The sequence below is a fragment of the Phycodurus eques genome, chromosome 1 (assembly GCF_024500275.1).
Source record: "Phycodurus eques isolate BA_2022a chromosome 1, UOR_Pequ_1.1, whole genome shotgun sequence".
Lineage (NCBI taxonomy): Eukaryota > Metazoa > Chordata > Actinopteri > Syngnathiformes > Syngnathidae > Phycodurus > Phycodurus eques.
In genome coordinates this window covers 6,719,351-6,742,500 of record NC_084525.1, presented here as the reverse complement: position 1 = coordinate 6,742,500, position 23,150 = coordinate 6,719,351, and the positions used below count along the sequence as shown (strand labels likewise).

At 41.5% G+C, this 23,150-nt stretch overlaps 2 protein-coding genes across 2 annotated transcripts in view; both read right to left on the bottom strand.

Annotated features, from left to right (window-relative positions):
* The window catches only part of adrm1 (ADRM1 26S proteasome ubiquitin receptor), a 5,779-nt gene extending 1,018 nt beyond the window's left edge, over nt 1–4,761 (bottom strand). The window contains exons 1-8 of the mRNA XM_061674810.1: nt 4,692–4,761; nt 4,144–4,393; nt 3,387–3,503; nt 3,173–3,296; nt 2,067–2,153; nt 1,881–1,986; nt 1,510–1,760; nt 241–398 (exon numbers count right to left, since the gene is read on the bottom strand). Coding sequence (XP_061530794.1) covers nt 241–398; nt 1,510–1,760; nt 1,881–1,986; nt 2,067–2,153; nt 3,173–3,296; nt 3,387–3,503; nt 4,144–4,353 — 1,053 coding nt within the window. The 5' untranslated portion in view covers nt 4,354–4,393; nt 4,692–4,761. The remainder of the gene's footprint in view (nt 1–240; nt 399–1,509; nt 1,761–1,880; nt 1,987–2,066; nt 2,154–3,172; nt 3,297–3,386; nt 3,504–4,143; nt 4,394–4,691) is intronic.
* Nucleotides 4,762–5,616: 855 nt separating this feature from the next.
* On the bottom strand, nt 5,617–23,150 carry LOC133401604 (oxysterol-binding protein-related protein 2-like). Its single transcript, XM_061674799.1, is given in 15 exon segments — nt 5,617–6,950; nt 9,187–9,277; nt 9,357–9,480; nt 9,551–9,655; nt 12,554–12,643; nt 12,645–12,681; nt 12,759–12,848; nt 12,930–13,037; nt 14,311–14,493; nt 14,604–14,701; nt 16,127–16,261; nt 16,812–16,887; nt 18,695–18,809; nt 22,713–22,864; nt 23,067–23,150. Coding segments are annotated over 14 exon segments (1,392 nt in total). The 5' UTR covers nt 22,750–22,864; nt 23,067–23,150; the 3' UTR covers nt 5,617–6,847.

Sequence of the window (23,150 nt, the reverse complement as noted above, 5' to 3'; positions counted from 1 at the left end):
ATTTTAGAACGATGGTTTGTATCGGTATCAAAAAACTCAAGTCTGGTCAACTGTATTTCAAGGCACCATTGTATACTGTAAAAACCGGTGGCTATAAACCTCAGATTCTACGACAGAAGGATAATCTGTGAAATAGCGGTGGCGCGAACGATGAGCCCATCATACAACAGGGAACACTGTAGTCAGATAAGATTCCAAAAGGCCTATAAAACATGCCAACAAAGGGAGGGAACACTTTGCCTGCTGAAACTGTGGTGAGCTGAGCGTGTTGTGGAGCTCGTCTGTGCTCTGGAGCAGGGACTCCCCGCTGGGCAGGAAGGGCATCAGCCTCTGCTGCACGTCAGGATTGGCCAGGATGGGAGCCATCACCTCTGGCGTCAGGGCACTGGCCAGGTCCACTGCGGGGAAACAAACTGGCCTTTCTTTCCATGTCTGACACAAAGTTGCAGTTTATCTGGACCACATCTACAAGCTTAAATGTACACATCTTTTCACCGTGACAAAAACTCTTCCATGTCATTTGACCAATGCAATTTTCCTTCACTTTTAACAGAGCGTCTTTTCACCAAATCCTGTATTAGCGTTGAGTGAACAATTATTGTACATTTCGTTGTGTGTCACAATTTTCCATGACTTCTACTTTTAAATGTAATTTGTTGTCAACAATCTACTGTATACGAAGATGATGTTTCAACAGTGTTAACGGCTCTCCGGAGGAAACCAGAAGTATGAAGTGAACTGTGAGCAAAATGAGTTTGACGCCTTCTTTAAAGCATCATGAGATGACTGCTATCCATAAGTCAGCAACAGAACAAGAAAAAGCATTAGCACGTTATCAGATAAAAACAGTTTACGCTAAAAATTACCAAAACGGAAACCTAATGGTTGGGAAAATTGTCAAATGGCTCAAGCAAATGTTCAACTACCATTTACCTAGTTAAATTTGATTCACTTTATTTATTTAAATCAAAATCAATCCTGGACTATTTTTATTTTGTATTTTAAGTCTATTAAATGATGATTAAAAAAAAAAAAAATCACTGCCGTGTACGTTTATATTTGTCAAGCGGAATCGACTGACGAATATACACGTCAAGTGTTTTTTTCAATAGGGGTGCAAAGAAGAGGGTCTCGTCCAGCTTGTTTGTCAAATTCGGGTTTGTCAACCACTGTATGAGTAACAAAACCCTGTAGACGGCGGCATTGCATCGCTTCAGCTTTGACATCAGCGCAGCTTTTGAGCAGAAGAAAAGCTTAAGCAGTAAATCTCGTTTTATGTCGGTTACGAGGTAGAGAAATGCCAACACGTTGGAAGTTGGACAAGTTTAGGCACCTCAAGATTGAACAGAATATGCATATTTGTATGGTATACAGAGTATTTCGCAGTAGTTAGTAGAAAGCTTGTGTTGCGTTCGCGAGAAAAGATGAAGCAGTTCACGGAGTGAGCGGCAAAAACTCTGCTCGAGTCCCTGCCACATGATTGGCCGAGTACTACAGCGGCCTCCTCACCTCCAGTGCCGCCGGCGGGCACGTTCATGGTCGCCAGGATGCTCTGCAGGTCTCTCAGCTGGATGGGCTGCGTAGGGTTGCTCGCCGCGGCCCCCGCCGCGGCCGACACGGCGGGGGTGGGCGTGGGCGGGGTGCTCGCGGGCGGGGAGGCTGCAGAGGTGGCGGAGGGATTGACGGCCGCGGCGGAAGCCTGGGAGGCGCCGAGGCGACTGGCGGTGGATGTCGAGGTGGGCGTGACCGCAGTAGATGGGCTTAAAGGAGATGAAAGAGGACGAAGAAGAAGAAAAAGAGTGGGGGGGGGGGGGCTTTTAACATCATTTTAGCAGCCTAAATACATTTTTAAATAAAGTTTGGGTATAATGTCCGGACACCTTGTGGAGGAGTTGCTGGTAGCAGGAACGCTGCTGCTGCTGCTGCTACTGCTGCCGCTGCCCAAGAGGTTGGCCAAGCCCGGACCAGCGAGCGCGCCGAGGCCGCCTGCGAGTGGCACACGCACTTCCGTTCGTCACCCGACATCACAAAATCCTTCGGCATCGCTCGAGTTGGATCACACGTACCGATACCCCCGAGTCCAGCCGGTCCGATCAGCTGCATGAGCTGGTTGTGGCTCATATTACCCAGAAGGCTCTGCAGGCCACCCTCGCCTTCGCATGAGAACAGAATGTGTCACATGTTGCATGCAGAGGTGGCAAAAGTACAAGTACAGACACTAAACACTAGTCCTCGTAATACTCTAGTATTCATTGCAGCCCTACTTGTATGTGTTTTTTTTAGATTAGCCGGAGAATTTTTGAATGCTGGTGATTTTGCCACACAACATTCTTGGAACAAACAATTCTCTTAAGGGCAAAGATGGGCAATTTCTTGCTTTTCCGAACCAGTTACCGTCCAGGTTAATGGTCCCTGCTTGTTGCCGGCAGTGAATGAGTCTTTTTTTTCTTTTATACATCTTTTTGAATTGTCATCATCGGCAGAGATTGAAAAATGTAACAAGTCTATTTTGACAAAGTGTAAGTCGATATCTGTTTTCAAATGTAGAAAGTAATAGTAAAATGTCAACGGAAAAATAAGTATAGTGCAGATACCTGAAAAATTTACTTACATTTTAAAAGTCACGGTTTCCGATAAAACATTCAAATCGGCCGTATGAGCCGTTGTTGGTGCGAGCAATCAGTGAACTCTCTTTTGAGTACTTCCATACTTAACTTGTTTTAAAATCTTGGTAGACAAAGTATGCAAAAAGAAAAGAAAACTATGCAAAACGTGCTTATGAAGAGTGGCTGCTGTAGGAGGTAATTATTTGACAGATTTAGGTTGGAATGAACATTTGCAAGCGCCTGTTGTGTTTACAACTGGTGAAATAAATACTAGACTCGGTACCGAGGCAGTTAACATGGCTAACTAGCATGGTTAACATCAGAATCAGAATCATTTTTATTTGCCACTTTTACAGTAGTAGTACATTCCGACTTTATTTAGAACAATTCATTTGTCTTTTTACATTTACTAATGTACCTACAGAACCCGTTCAATGGAAAAAAGAAAAGAAAAAAAAAGTTGTTATACAGTTTAAGAGCTGTAATTGCAATACTTGAATACCCCAAAATTGTGATAGTTTTCTTTACTGTGTGTGTGTGTGTGTGTGTGTTTGTCTGCGTGGTACCTCCCAGAGCGGACAGATCATGTCCTCCACTGCCGCCGCTACCCAGAGTGCCAGGCATGGGCGGGTTGTTGAGATACTCATTCACTTTGCGACAGTACTCCTCATCTTTGTCGGTCTTGGCTTCCTGGAATCAGAACAGACTTGTATGCAAAGTGCGAGCCAGAAGGAGAGAGAGACCGAGACAGCGAGAGAGGGAGACCACCGGGCAGTGTACCTGCATCCAGAAGAAAAGCCTTTTGGAGCCAGCTTTGAACTTCAGTACGTAGACACGTCCAGTGGTGCACTGGCTGACCCGTTTGAACTCGCAGTCATCGGGGAAGATGATGAGGTCCTGCATTTGAGCAAATGGCCAAATTTAAGTTACTTCACGCAACATCTTTTCACCTGACAGTCAGGTGTGTCAAACTCATATTTGAGGCGGGCCACATTACAGTTCGGTTAGGCTCAGAGAGCTGTTATGACTGCGAAATCATATAAACGTTTAAACGCCTCCTCCTATTATTACATATACCGAACAAATGGATGGATAACTAGTTTTTAAATCAGAAGACAAGGATAATAGTTTGTTGAACTATTGTTCACGTTACTGTAAAAAGGGGTTTGGGAACAAAAATGCTGTGTGTGTGTGTGTGTATATATATATTTATCACGTATGACAATTTGAAATTTTGGTACAGATTTTAGCAAAATTCACGCAAGTTGCCATACATGATATGCTTTCGTGGGCCAGATAAGGTGATGTGGTGGGCCAGATGTGGCCCCCGGGCCCCGAGTTTGAGACACATTTCCACATTCAAACTACAGCAGCGGAAAATACATTCTTGCCATTTGCTGTTTTTTTTTTCCTTCTCCCCCCCCCTCCTCCTCCTCCAACTGCTCTGCCTCGGTCAAATGACGTGATGGTGTGTTTTGCTACGCGGAAGTACAAACGACTAGCCGTTTTGAAAAGGTCGATAAACGACGCCACGTACATCATCCACATTGCCAGTGGTGCGATCCTTCCAGCAGAAGTGGATGAGCGAGTCGTCCGTCTGCTGGACGTAGACTTGACCTTTGCGCTTGTCGGGCGTCACCGTGCTGCCCTTCATGGTCATCTTACCAGCTCGAAACTCCACCAGGTACTTGCTGGAGGAGCCGCGGGAGCCAGACACCATGCTGGGGAACAAAGCTCCAGAGGCCATGATGATGATGATGATGATGTTTTTCAAGAAAAGACGACGGCTGCAGGGTACAGAAGACCAAGAAACACTCAAATACTGCTGTGTATCAAAAAATGACAGCGGTCGAAGTAAAATAAATCTGATTTTGTACGTTTTGACCACGTATTGTACGGATAGCTTTGTTGTTTTCACATTTTATGGCTATTTTACGACCGCGATGACGCTGCATCTTTGAAGCCAGTCCGCTGTTCTCACCTTACATTGCTTACAACATACAGTGTGTTTATGTTACATTCTAGGCACGGAAACAAAAAAAACAAATCAAAAATAAATGTTTTAAAAGATTTTTTTCTACTTACGGTTCTCGAGCGCTAAAACAGAGTAGCAGCGATGTGAGTTAAGTTAGTTATGATTGGTATACACGGCCACGTGATTTAATGTGATTGGCCGAGCTGACCAAGGACTGATTGGAGTACAGGGTCACGTGCCTCACTGTGATTGGCCGAGGTATATATATAGAGAGAGAGAGAGAAAAAGAGAGAAAGAGAGAGAGTTCCTAGTTAGGTTGACGTCGCACTGCTACAGTCTGGTGAAAAAAAACGTGTTTTAAACATAATTCAAATATTTAAGGTTTTATAATAGCTATATATATATATATATATATATATATATATAACGTATTCCACAAATACAATGATAACACATCTCTTAAATCATAGTGCCGGATTATGTTTATTTACTTCTTTTTATACTAAAATATAAACGTTATGAGCCATCTCAGTTGTGGTTCATAAATGTATTTTATTGGCATCTTACAAATATTTATGGGAGTAGTTCTAACTTTTTTTTTCCCACCAAGTACCACCTCAAAAAATACTTGGTTCTCCAAGTGCCACCATCATGACAAAAAAATACAATACAGTAGTGTACAAGGCCTGTGTTTAAAAACAAGGCAGAGGCTTTCTTTCTAAAATGTTATGTAAGATTAGCACTCACACAATAAACATGTTTGAAAACTGAACGCTCACGTGTCGTCCTATACACAGCCACCCCCCCCCCCCCCCCCAGTTCTACAAGATTCAATGAGAAATACACCTGAAATGTACTCACCAACAACAAAATAAATATACATATATATATGTGTATGTATTACACTTCTTTGTCATCGTCATATTGAATTTACAGATTATTTCATGTACCACTACAGAGAGCCCAAGTGCCCCACTTTCAGAATCACAGATTCATGGTAATACAGGGTAAACAAATAACACATGACACAACCAGTTTATTTTCATAGTCCATATTTTTATTTTTTAAGTATACCTGGTTTGTGTGTGGCTGTGTCTCATGTCAGAGGGATGATCACTGAACAGACAATATAAACTCTCAAATAGACCGACATCATTTACAGGACCCAAACAAATCCTGCACCTTTAGTGTCTTCAGGGTTGAAGGTGCTTGGAACTCACATAAGCATTGTTCATCAAACAATATGTGCATAGGACAACCTGAGCCTTCTAGTGTGCAGTTTTATGCAGTGTTAGTGCTAAAAAACAATAATAATAAGCATGCTGCATCACATTCCATACACCCTCGCTCAGCGGTGATCATCACACATCGGCGGCAAAGCTCAACCGGAATTAAATGTTGATACGTTTCACATTTCAGAAGGGTTCACGGGATGGATCAGCTTGCATAGGTTCCAGCTCTGTTCTGACACAGGACTTTGGTTGTTGGAAGAAAATTATAGAAATCTTCACTCCTATGTCCGAATTAATGGTTGTTACGTGAAGATAAAGTCTAAAATATATAGTTACAGCTTTCGGTTAAACCTAAAATGCTCATAATCCCTTTACTTTGAGGGTCAATATGAATAAATTTACAGTATTTCCCCTTAGTGCAGAAGACATTTTATGGCTTTAACATGTGTAAAAGATTAGCTTTGAATGTCATGCGTGCATCAAACATTTTACACACTATCAGAAGCAGGTGACAACAGATTTTTAGCAGCAGTCGCATTTTACTGTGCAAGTACATTTGGGGAAATGCAGCTCTTTTGTAAGTTTCCTACTTGTGAAAGAAAACACTCATGCTGTCTTTAGAGTAGGTTAACCGGCTTTTAATATTCTATAACAGATTATAGAAAAATAGCGCATGTTTTTAAATGACCCCTGATATTTGAATGCAATTTGACAGAAGTACGTGGTGTGTATAAATGTAACATTGGAAGTTAGCACCTGAACTTAAACAGAGGCCAGACGGTATGTAGCTCACACGGGTGGTTTCAATCCTTTTACAGCTGTGCAACATTTACTCTATGTGGAGTACGATTAGTAGAGCATAGCAAAGGTGAGGATAGCGGGCATAAGATCAACATCTACAGTAAGTAAACTTACTAGAACCTTTCCCGTGGATGACATTCACCATCACGGACACGGCCAGTTCAAATGCTACCACAGACCCTTCCCATACGTCACACCTATTGTAAGATTCCGAGAGAAATCATCTGCCATTGTCAGTAAATGTTGGGACAGTCGGCAAAGTTCCTGTCAAAGTATCCATCCTTGTACAGCCAATCCTCTGCGCCGGTGTGAGAGTTGGTTCCCAGCTCGAACCACCTGGAGGGCCATGAGCAAAATGATTTTGAATTAATTTTGCGTCAGTATGTCAGCTTCCAAATCTACAAGCTTTATTTACTACTCAGCAGTTTCACAGTCAAATCAACTAACATTAATCATCATGTTTTGATCAGGTATGAAGTAAAAATTATTTATCAGTGTTTAGCTGGACGGCGGAAAGGTGCACTAGTGGTTGGCAGGTCTTCGTCACAAGGAACGAGGTTCTGCGATGGAATCTCAGCTCAGGTCTTCCTGTGTGGAGTTTGCATGTTCTCCCCGTGTGTGCTTCCTCCCACATTCCAAAAACATGCATAGTAAATACATTTGGTGAGTATGAAGTTATCCAATTTCACTTAATTGGTCCCAAAATTAACATTTATTTACTACAAATAATGTGTCTTTGTTCATTTATCTGTGCCAATGGTGTATGGTGACAGCCATAACAATTTAATGCTCTTCCACTAGATGGCTGAAGATACAATTAAGCTGTGCTACAGAATAATAGCTTTGTGTTCAACTAAACAGACCCACATTTCAGACCGAGTAAGCAAATTTGAGACGAGATCATTATTTCAGTACACAGTAACTATTATTACTTATGTGACATTTTTGTTTGGTGATGTGCTATGAGATTAAGAGAGTACTATAAATTGTCCATTTGTGCCTTGCTATTGACTGGCGACCAGGCTGGGGTGTACAAGGTGACATCATCCAAGGCCCAGAATCCCTCCCCCTAACCACCCACAAGTTGAACCTCTGTCACCACACATTCATAACCGTGTTGCCATTTTGGACTGCAGCCTGTCATTTGAACCACAAATCAACCAAGTAACCAAAAACTGCCTTCTGTCAATAAAAAAAAACATTGCCCAGCTCCACTGCAGAAACTCTAATACATGCATTCATCGCATCTAGACTCGATGACAACAGCAGCATGTCATATGGTTCATATTCCAAAGTCCTCCAAAATCTTTAGTCCATACATAACTCAACCGCCAGTCTCATCACCCAGCCCTCTTTCTGTCACCACATCACTCCCATCCTCCAAAAGATCCACTTGCTCCCAATTCTTTAACGCATCTAATTCAAAGCCCTTCTCCTTACCTTCAAAGTCCGTCATCCGCAGGCCTCTCCCTACCACATTGGCCCGTTAAATCCCAACATCCCCCACGTACCCTCTGATGCTCCAATTCAAATCTCATTTCACAACTGAGAAGTAAAAAACATAAAATCTTTACAATAAGAGATAAATAGTAACGCAAGATGATGAAGAATAGAATTGAGGTCTGAGTAGCAGTATTGCACATAATATGGATTATTGTACAGTGTTTCAAGCACATTAAATAATGCACAGTAGTAGTGTTCCAGACTGACACATTTGAATATTGCAGAGTAGATGGATAAAGGAAGCAAGGGGTCAGCGGTTAGACTGTGGAGTCAGTGTGAGTTTAGGGTGGTAAATGGCTTTTGAGAAAAAAAACGGCTTGTCCTTGCTCTGATACAACTGTTTGGTTTTTGCTATGTAAAGCGACTTTGAAAACACTATACAGTGAACCCCTTCCTATTCGCGCTTCGTTATTTTTGAATTCACCTATTTACATTTTTTTCTGGGGAACCTATGCCCAGCTCTTCAGCGAAAAAACATCTATTCCTTTTTATGCTCTTTCTGAAACACCCTTATATGCAACATAACATGTGCAAAAGCCCTGTCTTAATAGAAAAGTAGTACAGTAATTGGTGTCATGGAAGTATGTTGAAGTGATACATCTGGATTGGAAGACAAGCTTTGTATGTCAGGGAGGAGCTTAGCCTGGGTTGTTCGTGGAAGTTACAGAGTCTTTGTCGCATGTACATAAGCATTTTTTCTGAAATAAAATCTATTTTTAACTTCGGAAGATGAGTTTAGAATTATATTCAACTGTTTTGGAATCATAGTTTGTGGTATATTTATGTTTTAAATACTGTATTATTATAGGCAATTCCAAAAATTTGCATGTGTGGGTGGCGTCAATTACTCTTTTTTTTTTTTTTTTTTTTTTCCCCCCCATTGTACACGGCAGGGCTTGGTGTCCATCCCTCGTAAATGTATCATATAAGTATTACTGTTATTATTATTTGCCCCATCTCTTAGTGAAAGTGAGTCGGGAGCTCACCGATCTCCCCACATCACAGCGACTACAGTAATTTTATGTGACACAATTAGGTGAACCTAGCAGGTGTTCACGCAGTTCGATACCTGGTCGACCACTCCTCCTCGTCCTTGAATCTCTCTCTGCGTGCGGCCCTCTGTTTCTCCTCCAGGCGCTCTTTCTCTGCACTTGCAGAATCTGTGCAAGTACACCAAGTCAAGACTGCACAAGCAATTCAAAAAGTCTCAACCATCCCGACAATGTAGACTGCTCGTACCAATGTCTCCGCTCTCCATGGCTCGGATGTCAGGCCTCTGCCGGCTGTCGGTCGGTGCCAGTCGTCGCTCCATGCCGGGCTCCAGCTCGTTTAGTGTCACAGCAAAGTTGGTGAAGTTGTACATCTGAACGGGATGATGAGGATTAGCATGAGCCACTAGATCTCAAAGGTGTGGGCACGTGTGGAACGCCAACCTGTGCCGAATGAGCAGGCCGTGGCGATATCCTCCAGAGTAAGGCACTTCCTGGTATCACAGTCACGGTCTCTTGAACTGCATTCTCATCTTCACAACTATGTTCCTGTCCACACCCACACCCACACACACCCACACAAACCCACACACACACACTAATCACTAACATCATATGTGGACGTACAGTACTTGATGCAAACAGTGGAGTCACAGAACTATACTTGCCACAAATTATACACATCTCTCAAGCAACAATGCATGTCATTGCAAGGCATTATGGGTTAGTGCTGGCAATGAGCTACTCATACACTACACTTTGGAACATAACAGCAGCAGTAGCACACTACAGATACCGAATACAATGTTATACCCTTACCTGCTACTAATGCCACTGCATGTTATTGTGAAAGGAAAGAAAAATGAATTTACAGAATACAGAGTAGAAGACATGTCAAACATGGGAACAATCAATTCATTATGGGGAGTTCGGGAACTCATTGGCAAACTTAACTCTTAACTAAAAGCATTTTTGTGGGTTTTTCACAAAAAATACTATCTCAAATCATCTTACCTTATTGAAATGCAATTAATCTGTTCCAGCCTCCCCCCCCCCCCCAAAAAAAAAGGTGTAATGTGTTGTTTTAAAGGTCACGTATTTTACCAAACCAACATTTTCTAGTCTTTAGCATGTTATACTGTCTCCGTGGTGCCTCAGTAAACGTGAAATATGAATTTAAATCGTCCACGCATTATTGAGTTCCAGATGTTTTTCTGCCGTGAGCCCAGGTCATTTGAATTTCTCAAGCTTATCTACGTCACTCGCCAAGATCCCCGCCTACTTCTACGCGTCCGAGCCAGCGCTGTCAACATAACAAACGCATGCTCTCACAATTGGGTCTTCTACACGGAGGCAACAGAACTGAGGAAAGGGGGAGGTCTTAGCCAAATATGGAAAAAAAACTGTTATAAAACTGGGTCAAACAGAAGTAGCTGTCAGAGGGGCCTTTCTGGACACTCTTATGACAAAACCAAGGTTTTTGGGGTTTTTTTTCCAAATGAAATTGACACTTTTATACTAAGTCCATGTTAGAGAGTCACTCTATGGAGGTCTAAATAGCTAAAATATGAGACCTTTAATGAAAAAAAAATAGCACTCTATAAGATTAACCTTTATGAAAACATACAGTAATGAGAAGGTTAAATAGAGTTAAAAATAATTCAACAGTTTTTGTACTGCTTTCTGCTTCTATTCAATGCACATTGTGTTACATATTCTGGTGTGTGCGGCTTGGCCACCAGGGGCAGTATGAGACACCCACCCAGCCCTCCATTTTCTACACCGCATAGTTACAGTATACGGCCAAACTGTACATGGAGACAGTCTCACCATATCAGTACTCAGTAGCATTAGATGTTTTTTTGCAGAGGAGAAAGATGATATGCTTGTGAGTATTGCTATAGTGACCGTCTCCAGATGTTGGTGTTCTGTTTGTGTTCAAATATCCGTTGCTTAAAGGGTTCTAACACCACAACATAGATGTGATTCGTTAGCCTGTGCCTCTGGCGTTTCCTATTGTGGTTAAATTAGATTGTCGGTACCCCCCTACCAACCCTTGAGGACTTGGACGCTGCCAGAACTAAGACAAGAGTGTCCAAAATCCTCTCGGACCCTCCACATCCCGGCCACCGGCTCTTCCAGCTCCTTCCCTTAGGTAGGCGCTACCGATCAATGCAAACGAGAACTAGCAGACATTCCAACAGCTTCTTCCCTCTTGCAATCAACTTCTTAAACCGCTAACCTACAATTCCATTGCAACATGCTGCCAATTTTTTTCTGTCTTGAGTTTGTTGTCACATTTCTGTCGGGCTAAGTATACACGACTCGTGCACTCACTGTAGTAGTCTCGCCACACTGCACTAATTGCATATCTGTTGTTGACCAATACTGGCCACTCATGCCAGAGTAGCATCTGCCCCACTTGCACACTGACTGAGGAGAGTACCTGCAACATTTGCACAATCAACATTGTCCCAGATTATCGCGCTACTAGTCACTTTAAACTGCATACACTCCTTGAAGTCTCGGGCCCCTTTGCCCAATGGTCATTGCACCGGACTATTGCTATATTAGTCATTCAAACTGCTCTAAGTACTAGAGGACTCTGCATCTTTTTGCACAATTGTCACAAAAAATAATAATAATAATGCAGTTGCACCGGCATTACCAGATAACTAGCAACCCTTTACTGCTCTGTGACTGTTTTTCTTAATGTCTTTATGTCTCAAAAGTGTTCTCTGTCAATTGACTGGCTGCTGTCGTACTAGAGCAGCTCCAACTACGGAAACAAATTCCTTGTGTGTTTTTTGGACATACTTGGCAAATAAAGACGAATCTGATTCTGATTAATCTAGCAGCCGAAAGGCAAAGTTAAGTGGTTGTTTTAAATACACAATCTGTAATTCTGTAATTATTATTTTAATAAGGTATAGTTGACAGGAAACCTCAACTTGGAGTGGCAAGAAATAGCTTAAAGCCTCTTTTTGAAGAATATTTACAAATACTATCTGTCAAACTACTGCTTATTGTGAAGTGAATTGAGTCACCACTACCATACGGTGCTTGTAGCTCAAGTTTGCACCCGCAAGGCAAAGAAATCAGCCAGATGACAGCTCGTATCTCGAATAACTCCAAAGTCCTGTCACTCTTATCTCAAGGCACCACGGTATACTGCATTGGTATGGCTTGGCGGCGGCGGGCTGGATTGCTTCGTACCCGCAAACGTATGGTAATTTTTGTTGTGAAGGCTCAAGTAATACGACATGGCATTTTTGTTTGGCCGTTAAAGCTGCGACACCATTCACCTGGGATTCAAATTGCGAATTGCAGCAAATTTTGCAGTCGACTGTCTCCCACGCACTGCGCAACAGTTCAGTCGCTCGGTGTTTGGCATGCCTAAGGCGTTTTTAGCCCTGTAGGACCAAAGCGATTCGGAACGGCACTTACCTGCTTCAGCTTTTTTGAGTCTGCTCCCGCCTTCTTGTCAGACTTCTTGTGCGCTTCATAAACTTTGGGCTCCACGCTGTACATGCACTCAGGTCCACTTGCCGTAAATGACACGCCGTTTCTTCTTACTAATTAAACAGCAGAGACATAAACCAGATGGCAAGATTTCTGGCACACTGAACATGGACGCGTCACCACCTCTTACCTGCTGTCTTGTATGTAACCTTCCACTTTGTGCAGCTCTTTTCCAAACATTCCACATGGTCTGAAGTTCAACACACACTTTTCTCCCGTGCTGAATCATTATCATGAGCACAATTTCAGTAGTCTGCCATTTAAAAAGCTTTCATTCTTACAAGAAAGTATGTCACAGTACCTGTGGTTCACAATCTCAACTGTTCCATACTGCTCGATCCAAAGCTTTCCTATGATAACGTTATGCACGCAGCACATTGGGTTGGTCCATGTGTATGCTTCTTTATGTCTGAAACAAATTTACAGCACCTTCAAGGCCAAGGTACCTTTTTATTTAGATTAACCAGTCTAAGACAAAAAAGTTTTTTCTTCAACCCATGAGATAAGATCAGAGTATGAACACTTCATCACCATGCATTTCACTTAATGCAATTCAAGCCTACGCTTAAACTGTCACATTAGAGCAAAACATGGCGCAGCGAGCACAAACAGTCAGATACCAGCGCTAATGTTAGCCTCGACAGGAGACAAAGAAATCTGAGACAAAGAAGAACGCAGAGTTTGGTGGATGCAAACAAATACGAATACAGAGGCCATGTTACTGCTGTATGTTAACTCCAAAAAGGTAGTAAAAAGAAATACAAGACTGCTTCTTGAGAATACCACGTTTTAATTTAAAACTATGACAGGACACCTGTAGTGATACTGCAGCGACAGCAGTTGTTACATGAATTGTTACTAAAGTTCAGTAATCTCCGACCGTCTGCCAGGCCGTGAAGGTGTCAGTGATTTGTGATTGAATAAGTGAGTCGGAGGGCGGGAAGTGAGGAAGACAAGCGGGGTGTGTGTCGAAAGAGATGAAGCCTGACAGTTGGGGAAAATCATGAGTTAACGATGTTTTTTTGGCATGATTACGGCCAGCAATAATCATTCATTTTCGCAATAACGTGGTTGTTGAACGCCCACTGGCCGTCCTCGTTTCTGAGATGCTACAAAACTTTAATATTAGTTTTAAGTATCTCCACACAGCTGACATGGCTCCTACATGAAAAGAATATGTCAGGCTGGTCATGTGGTATCGGTGTGTAACATCAGAGCATTTTTACGAGTACCGAGCACTGTACAGACGTACAGTATCCGTGGATCCCTAGTCCTGATGGTGATCTCGTACAGTTGAAGCAGTTGAAGTTATGACTAGATTTCCAAGACTTCCAGACTTAACATTTCTAGTTTCATAGACGGCAGAAATCTTTTGAATTTGTTTTGACAGTCGGCAACTGTTTGAAAGCGCACTAGAGGACCTAATTGGAGCCACAACAAGGGTCAACCAAAATGTATTTGAATTGAAAAACATGTCATTGTGTCATATAAGCTGTCAGTGAGAAGTCTAGAAAATTCAGACAGACAAGGAGCAAAAATTAAAATAAATGAACACATCAAAGTTCAAGCACACTTCATTATGGGCCAGCAGAGAACATTCAAAACATCCTCACATGCAAAGGACTAACGTGACCTCTAACACATTCTGAAACGAAGCCAACCAAATATTAATGAGTTCTCACTTCAATAACTCCAGTGTCATGGTGCCTTTGGGCTCGGCCTCCACACTTTTGCCCCAGAACTTGAGTTTGGGGTAAATGGATCCATGGAATGCAAATTCTTGCTTCAGAGACTCTGCGTGGAAGGCACTGATGGGTGGGTGGTGGCTCACCTGCTCTGAGATCAATCTGTAGCCGTCTTCTTCTCTATTTAAAAAAAATAATAAAAATAAAAATAAAATGTTTTAAAAAGGTCATATAAATTAATATGCTTTTTTTGTGTGGAAGCGCAAGCCTGCTCCAACATTCCTCTATACCTTGTGAGTTCAAAGGTCTCCCCCAGTAAAGGATTAAATGGTTTTCCAGTCCGTTCCCACTGAGATGCTACAGCTGAAACAGCGAAGGCAGCAACAACCTTTTGTGATGACAAGAAGTACAGTTAATTTTCAGTCATTTTGACAAATGCTTGTAATTTAACAAGTGCAATCTTTTATTATTTTAACCTGTGTGTTAGCTTCACAACTTGGTACAATTTCACGCATCCATCCATTCTCTGTAACGCTTATCCTCACTAGGGTCGCGGGCGTGCTGGTGCCTATCTCAGCTGACTTTGGGCGAGAGGTGGGGTACACCCCGAATCGGGTGCCAGCCAATCACAGAACACTGGTATTTCAAATCATCTTTCCCCATTGAAATGAATGGAAGTGTCATTCATCTGTTCCAGCCTCCCTCCAAAAATCCAACAAAAGTTTTTGTGTTTTTTAATAAGGAAAGCAGCACTCTATAATATTAAACTTTATAATAACATAAATAGAATGTAATGAATCAATCAGTTGCCTTATAATTTAATGCTTCAATTCAGTTCTTTGCGCTGAGCCTTCTGGTGTGCACGCCATCTTGGCCACCAGTATTATAGTCATACATACACAAACAAAGATTAACCACTACTCTCAGTGACTCAGTAAAGTACAATAACATTGGTCGTTTTCACAGAGGATAAAGACGATATGCCCGAGTATTGTTAAATTGTCCGTCTACATGTGTTGTTCCACTATTTGTGTTCAAATATTCATTGCTTTATAGATGCTCATCGTTAGACCGTCTGGGGTTTTCCATTATGTTATTAAAGTTGTTTTAAATACACAATGTGTAACCCTCTTTGTTTCATGTTTACTTTGACAGTAATCATCAACTGGGTGTGGCATCAAACAGCTTAAAGCCAACTTTTTTTGATTATTTGTTCACTATCTGCTTGCTCTGAAGTGAGTTGACTTTGCTGCTACAGCTCTTGTATCTCAAGTTTCCGCTCGCAAGTCAAAGCAAAAAAACAAATTCAGCTAAAAAAACGCCTCGTGTCTCTGAAACACCGTACGTTAGGTCACACATATCTCTAAGGCACCACTGCATTAATAATAATTCTCTGTCGGGACATCTACATCTACATTATTCGTGCACTCACTGTTTTATCACGCTGCACTATTTACCTATTGTTGTTGATTACTACTGGCCACTATGTGTTTGAAAACTCTGCACCATTTGCACAATTGTCACTGGACCAGATTATTGCACTATTAGTCACTATAAATAGCTCTAAATTGCATCATTTGCACAATTGCCATTATATCAGTATCACCACCACCTTTCATTGTTCAATGACTCTTCACACATGTTTTGTATATTTCATCATAGTGGCTGTTTGTTGTCATACTCGAGTGGCTCCAACTACCGGAGACAAATTCCTTGTGTGTCTTGTAACATACTTGGCCAGTAAAGATGATTCCGATTATTTTTGCAAACACTCTAAGTACTGACAGTCAAGGGAGTCATTAGTTCATCATACCTGCATGCGGTCTATGGAGTCAGGCAAACCGCAGGCTCTGCGGATGAGGTGAGTGTGTTCCATGTACTCCGAGAGTCTCTGGAGGAAGCTCAGTGGCTCATTAAACACAACTGGCATAGCTATTTTGGACAGCTCCTACGACAACAAAGGCACATTTACACTACAGTTTTTTTTGTTTTTCTTTTAAATGATGCCAATTTTATTGGGTGTACAATTAAAAAAATTTAAATGTACAATTGGATCCAGTGTAATGTTTCTCAAGTTATTTTGGTCTTTGTGATGATCCAAAAATGTGATAGCCAAACCAAATATAGCTGACTGAACAGAGAAGTGGCCCAAGAGTTCAGTTACAATACAAAGAGGAAACGAATCAGGAAAGATGCAGGCAATACCTGTCAAATACTGTGTTTATTTCCTGGATATGGAGATTTGTGTATACACCAGTAAGCTTTGGTCATTGAAGGACAAATACTGTAATATTGAATATAAGACAATAAAGAATACTCTGTGTTTGGAGAGGTCGGGTTATAAAACAGCTTTTTACAAAATTAATGAATTGCTCATCAAACCATGACGGGTCAAAATAAGCATACGCATTCCATTTGTCTTAAGTTAAAAATTCAAATATGTCAGTTTTTTGTTTTTTTGTTTTTTTTTGTTTTTGTTATTACCGTTTATGACTCACCATGCCAATACATTTCTTCAGTATGCTTGTCACACTGAAATTGTTTCTGGTGATCATTTCAGCAGGCAGACTTTTCCTGGTAAAAACAACAACAGAAAATGTTTTTTTAATTTCTATTGAACGAAAATAACAACTGTCACAAACTCATCTGCCAAAAGACCTGTTACATATTAGGAATGTTATGTGGTGATTAAATTATTTGGGTAGCATGAGGGAAGGACTACGACCGACTGGTTAGCACCTTACAGTTCTGAGGTCAGGCGTTCAAATCTGCAAGCCTTTCTAAGTCCGTATGTGGTGTTTGCATACTCTCCGGTTACTCAGGCTTACCCCACATTCCCCCCAAAAAATAGCATTTTAGGTTCACTGAAGACTAAATTATCCATAGGTGTGAATAGGAATGGGAAGGCCTGTTCGTCTATAGGTATATGTGCCATGCGATTGCTTGGCGACCAGCCCATGTCTCCGCCCGCCTCTTCCTTAAAGTTAGCTGGGATAGGGTCCCTCACACATGACTGTAATGGGGACAAGTGGTATCAATTACAGAGCTGCCAACTTAAAAAAAAATCATTTCCAAAACTATTTGTCCAAATTTGTCTGAATTACCATATTTTCAAAACTTTGTCAAGAACATTACCTTACTACAGTCATAATCATTCAAACTCATTCACTGCCAGGCCTCCATGTTAACATGGATATTTGAATTCAACAACCGGCAATGGGAGTGAATGAGTTTTTTTTTATAAATTATGGCTTCAATAGTTGTCATTTTAATGTTCTCATTAGCTCAACCTTGTAATGGCGGACTCAGTTACAGCCTGAATCAAAGTACCAGTATATGAGCTTTCGACGTTCCATTATCAAAAATATCTGTGTTTATGGATTAATTCACATTTTGCCAATTCTATTTTCAACCCGGCGGACGACTGGCTAGAGCGTCAGCCTCACAGTCCTGAGGACCGGGGTTCAATCCCCGGCCCCGCCTGTGTGGAGTTTGCATGTTCTCCCCGTGCCTAGGTGGGTTTTCTCCGGGCACTAGTTTCCTCCCACATCCCAAAAACATGTGTGGTAGGCTGATTGAAGACTCTAAATTGCCCGTAGGTGTGAATATGAGTGCAAATGATTGTTTGTTTCTATGTGCCCTGCGATTAGCTGGCAACCGGTTCAGGGTGTACCCTGCCTCCTGCCCGAAGACAGTTCGGATAGGCTCCAGCAGCCCGCAACCCTAGTGAAGATAAGCGGTAACTCCTCGATCTCCCTTTGTGACGCTTTCTTAAGAAGCATGCTAAGAAGTGTAGCTTATTCGCTACCATGGAGGCGATGATCAGTGACTCATTGACACCGGACGCAAAGAGGACATTCACTGTGGCTCGGCTGCCGGGGGGCCGAATAAAATAGCGTGCACCAAACAGCTGTACATTGTGGACGCAACGGTATTGTCAGGTGCTGGTGATCGTAGAGTGTTTCAACTGAAGCATTCTGATACAAATAATAATTTCATAACAAAAGAACACATTCTCTCCCATTTACAGTGTGTCCCAGAACGCGCCTCACGCATGTAAATGCATAAATGGTGGCTGCACTGAATCGGTTGCCAAATACGGCGTTTATTACCTGGATATGGAGGCTCGTATATATTGTGTTCAGCCGGGTTTTGGCTTGGAAGTCCCAAACAAAACCTGGCACTCTTGAATGAAAATGGACTTTGGTTCAAAAATCATTCACAGACGCCAGAATGAGCGTGCTCTCGATAACGTTCATCAAGCAGAAAGGAACTAAGTTCAGTTCACGTTCGCCCAAAATATGAAGCAGTTCATGAACTTTTGTTCGTTGAGCTCGTTCAGGTACAACACTGTGGATGGGTACCATGCGTGATTCCTCACCTACGTCGCCACACTGTGTTGTGCTCTGCAGCGGAGCCATCAGTGACTTGGTCACTGCTGTCAAACCCCAGGGGGTCCTTGAAACTGATGTCCAAGGAATCATCTGACTCGAGTCCTGAAAAAAGACAAATCTTTTCATTTGTGCACAACAAGCAATAAACACTCACAAGCCTTTGTAGAATTACAGGTATACTGCATCATACCAAGTACGGGCTGGGAACCAACCAAAACAATAGGCAGGGCAGGTCACCACTCATACACAAGGAAAATCCATTGTGCTTTACAGAGGGGGGAAAAAAAACGTTTCATAAAAACTGATTATTACATTCATCCATCCATCCATTTTCTGTATCACTTATCATCATTTTTCACTAATTCAAAGCAGTTATTATTGATTTAGTCTTAAATTGAGGGCAGCATGGCTGAGGTGGTAGAGTGGTCGTCTTCCAACCCAAAGGTTGTGGATTCGAACATCAGCCCATGTGACCATGTCCAAGTGTCCTTGAGCAAGGTGGTGAACCACCAGATTCTTCTGATGCTGCGGCATCAGTACAGGTAGGTAATTGAGAAGACAGTGTTAAAGTGCTTTGAGTAACTTGTAGGTAGAAAAGTGCTATACAAGTGAAATACCATTTAAAGTAATCCAAGGATTTAAAGACACATCAAAGTGGACTATTCTATCTTCTTAATGCACATCTGCAGACTTGATTTCAGGGTGAGGGTAGCAAAACAAATTTGCTGGCACCTTGTGAGGAAAAGGAGGTGAAATTATCCCACTCAAGCAGAAAAGCAGAGAAGAAAATAAACAGCTTACATCAAAACTACAAAAGGTTTCAACTTGTTTCAAGGTGACAGTGAATGTGCATTACCAACAACAGCAAGAGCCAGATGATCTTGCCAGTAGTAGTAGCAGTAGCATTACTGTTAGTGTCCGTTCTCAGTTTCTGTGTTTAGCAAGCTTTCCAATGACATTAACCTTTTGGAAAATAGGATACAGATTAAGGAAGTTATGAAAGTTTCAAACTTGGATTGACTTAAAAGGTCAAACCTAAAATCTCGACACCTATGACTCCGTATTAAGAAGTTGGCCAGAAAGTTTTTAAAGATTCATAATAGCAACTGCAACCAACGATTATTTTGATAATCGATTAATCTGTAGATAATTGTTTTCAATGAATGGATGGATCAGATAAAAAACATTTTTTAAAAAGTATCCCTCTTTATTTATACACAGAATATTATTTCAAAGTGACAGTGCAAAATATGCACAAAAATAAATTGACTATGATTCAGTTACAGCCAAGTTTGGTCCATAACATGTCAGAAAATGGGCAAAAATGTTTATCACTAATTTCCAATGTAAAAGCAGATGTTTGCAAATGTCTCATTTTGATGAACCAAAAAGATAATCAATCAGTCTGCTTTCATGGAGGACTGCCTAAATGTGACAATATTTACTGAAATTGTCTGTAATGCCAAGGATTTGGACCATTTTAAAATAAACATGCTCTATAAACTACGGTGGCCAGGACGTGCAAAACAACATAACAAATTGTGAAACACCTTTGCATTTCAGAAAACAGAAGAACAAAAGCCAAAACACTTTTACAGTTCAGAAAACAAATGAACAAACAAGATGTCCATCCTAAATAGCGATTGTACAACCCCAATTCCAATGAATTTGGGACGTTGTGTTAAACATAAATAAAAACAGAATACAATGATGTGCAAATCATGTTCGACCTACATTTAATTGAATATAATTATATAATAATATATTAAATATTTAATGTTCAAACTTTATTGTTTTTAGCAAATAATTATTAACTTAGAATGTTATGACTACAACACATTCCAAAAAAGCTGGGAGAGGTGGCAAAAAAGACTGAGAAAGTTGAGGAATGCTCATCAAACACCTGTTTGGAACAATCCCACAGGTGAACAGGCTAACTGGGAGCAGGTGGGTGACATGATTGGGTATAAAAGGAGCTTCCCTGAACTGCTCAGTCATTCACAAGCAAAGATGGGGCGAGGTTCACCTCTTTGTGAACAAGTGCGTGAGAAAATAGTCGAACAGTTTAAGAACAATGTTCCTCAATGTACAATTGCAAGGAATTTAGGGATTTCATCATCTACGGTCCATAATATCATCAAAAGGTTCAGAGAATCTGGAGAAATCACTGCATGTAAGCGGCAAGGCCAAAAACCAACATTGAATGCCCGTGACCTTCGATCCCTCAGGCGGCACTGCATCAAAAACCGACATCAATGCGTAAAGGATATCACCACATGGGCTCAGGAACACTTCAGAAAACCAATGTCAGTAAATACAGTTTGGCGCTACATCCATAAGTGCAACTTTAAAGTCTACTATGCAGAGCAAAAGCCATTCATCAACAACACCCAGAAACGCCGCAGGCTTCTCTGGGCCCGAGCTCATCTGATATGGACTGATGCAAAGTGGAAAAGTGTTCTGTGGTCCGACGAGTCTACATTCCAAATTGTTTTTGGAAATTGTGGACATCATACGAGTCCTCCGGGCCAAAGAGGAAAAGAACCATCTGGACTGTTATGGACGCAAAGTTCAAAAGCCAGCATCTGTGATGGTATGAGGCTTGCTTAGTGCCAATGGCATTGGTAACTTACACATCTGTGAAGGCACCATTAATGCTGAAAGGTACATACAGGTTTTGGAGAAACATGTCCTGCCATCCAAGCAATGTCTTTTTCATGGACACTACTGCTTATTTCAGCAAGACAACGCCAAACCACATTCTGCACGTGACTTCATAGTAAAAGAGTGTGGCTACTAGACTGGCCTGCCTGCAGTCCAGACCGGTCTCCTACTGAAAATATGCGGCCCTTTATCAAGCGTAAAATATGACAACAGAGACCCCGGACTGTTGAACAGCTGAAGCTGTACATCAAGCAAGAATGGGAAAAAACTCCACCTACAAAGCTTCAACAATTAGTGTCCTCAGTTCCCAAATGTTTATTGAATGTTGTTAAAAGAAAATGAGATGTAACACAGTGGTAAACGTGACCCTGTCCCAGCCATAAAATACTAAGTTCAGGATTATTTGCTAAAAACAAAGTTTATCAGTTTTAACATTAAATATCTTGTCTTTGTAGTGTATTCAATTAAATATGGGTCGAACATGATTTGCAAATCATTGTATTCTGTTTTTATTTATGTTTAACACAAGATACTAACTTCATTGGAATTGGGGTTGTACATATGGACGCCCTGAACAGCGAGCCTGTATAGTCGTTAGATGCTGTATATACAATATACAGTGTATTGTCCTTGATCACGTTTCTTAAACCATAAAAAGACAGATTCAGAAGCAGGTTGTTAAAGCGAGAAAATGCTGGCGAGAATTAATTTTGTATTTTTTTTTTTTCCATTAATTTCTTAATGTTGCCAATTCAAATCAATGACGACGTGAAGACGGCGTCCAACTGAGAGTATAATTTTGAACGTCTAAGAATGTCTGTAAATTTGGGCGGTCCCTTTCCGGGTGTTTTGTCTTTTGTTTGGTCATTTGTAAAAGTGTTTTGGCTTTTGTTCATTTGTTTCCTGAAATGTAAAAGTGTTTTGGCTTTTGTTCATTTGTTTTCTGAAATGTAAAAGTGTTTCACAATTTGTTATATTGTTTTGCACTTCCATCCCACCATAATAAACACTTAATCAATTACCAAACTAGCCATAGACTAATTTGATAATTGATTAGTTGTCAAGTAAGCGTTCCAATTCATAACTTCCTTATTAATTATCAGATAAAAGTTATGATTACATCCCAGGATAATGCTGGTCTGGTCCATTGAAATTTTACACGCATACACAAATATGCGCGTGTGCAACACACTTCTTGTTCAAAGAATATCTATGTGGCAGTGTGACTCAAAATCGAGAATTGTTGGTCGAGTATCGGCTCTCATGAAAACGTGCGGATGTAATGAAGCGTGCCGTGCCGATGACACTTGACTTGACAGCTGTCGGGCCCGCCTGCCTCACCTGTCTCGGCGTCGTAAAACTCCTCCTCGCTGTTCATAATGAGTCGAAAAGACAAGTCGCGGCGTTACTCAGTCAGAAGTCATGTTGAAAGCAACGGGCGAGCCGCCGGCCTGCACTCCCTCCGAACATCGCAGCCGGCCAAAAAACAGCGACTGTAAACACGAGAGAGGACGGACGCCGTTGTTACAGCGAGCGGGCGATACTTGCCTGCTGAGGCTAGCAAAGACAAACTAGCACATCGCGACGGCGGAGAGTTAAAACGTCCGCAGCAACATTAGCTAACGTTACCGACGCGTTCCCAAACAAGTGAAGGGCAACCGCCAAACAGACGTGAATGTAAATACGGACATATACCTGTGAATCCAATGACTGAGCAGCGAGCATAAACAATCGAAGACAGTTCAGTCCAGCCTCTGCGGTGGGGCGGAGGTAGGTGGC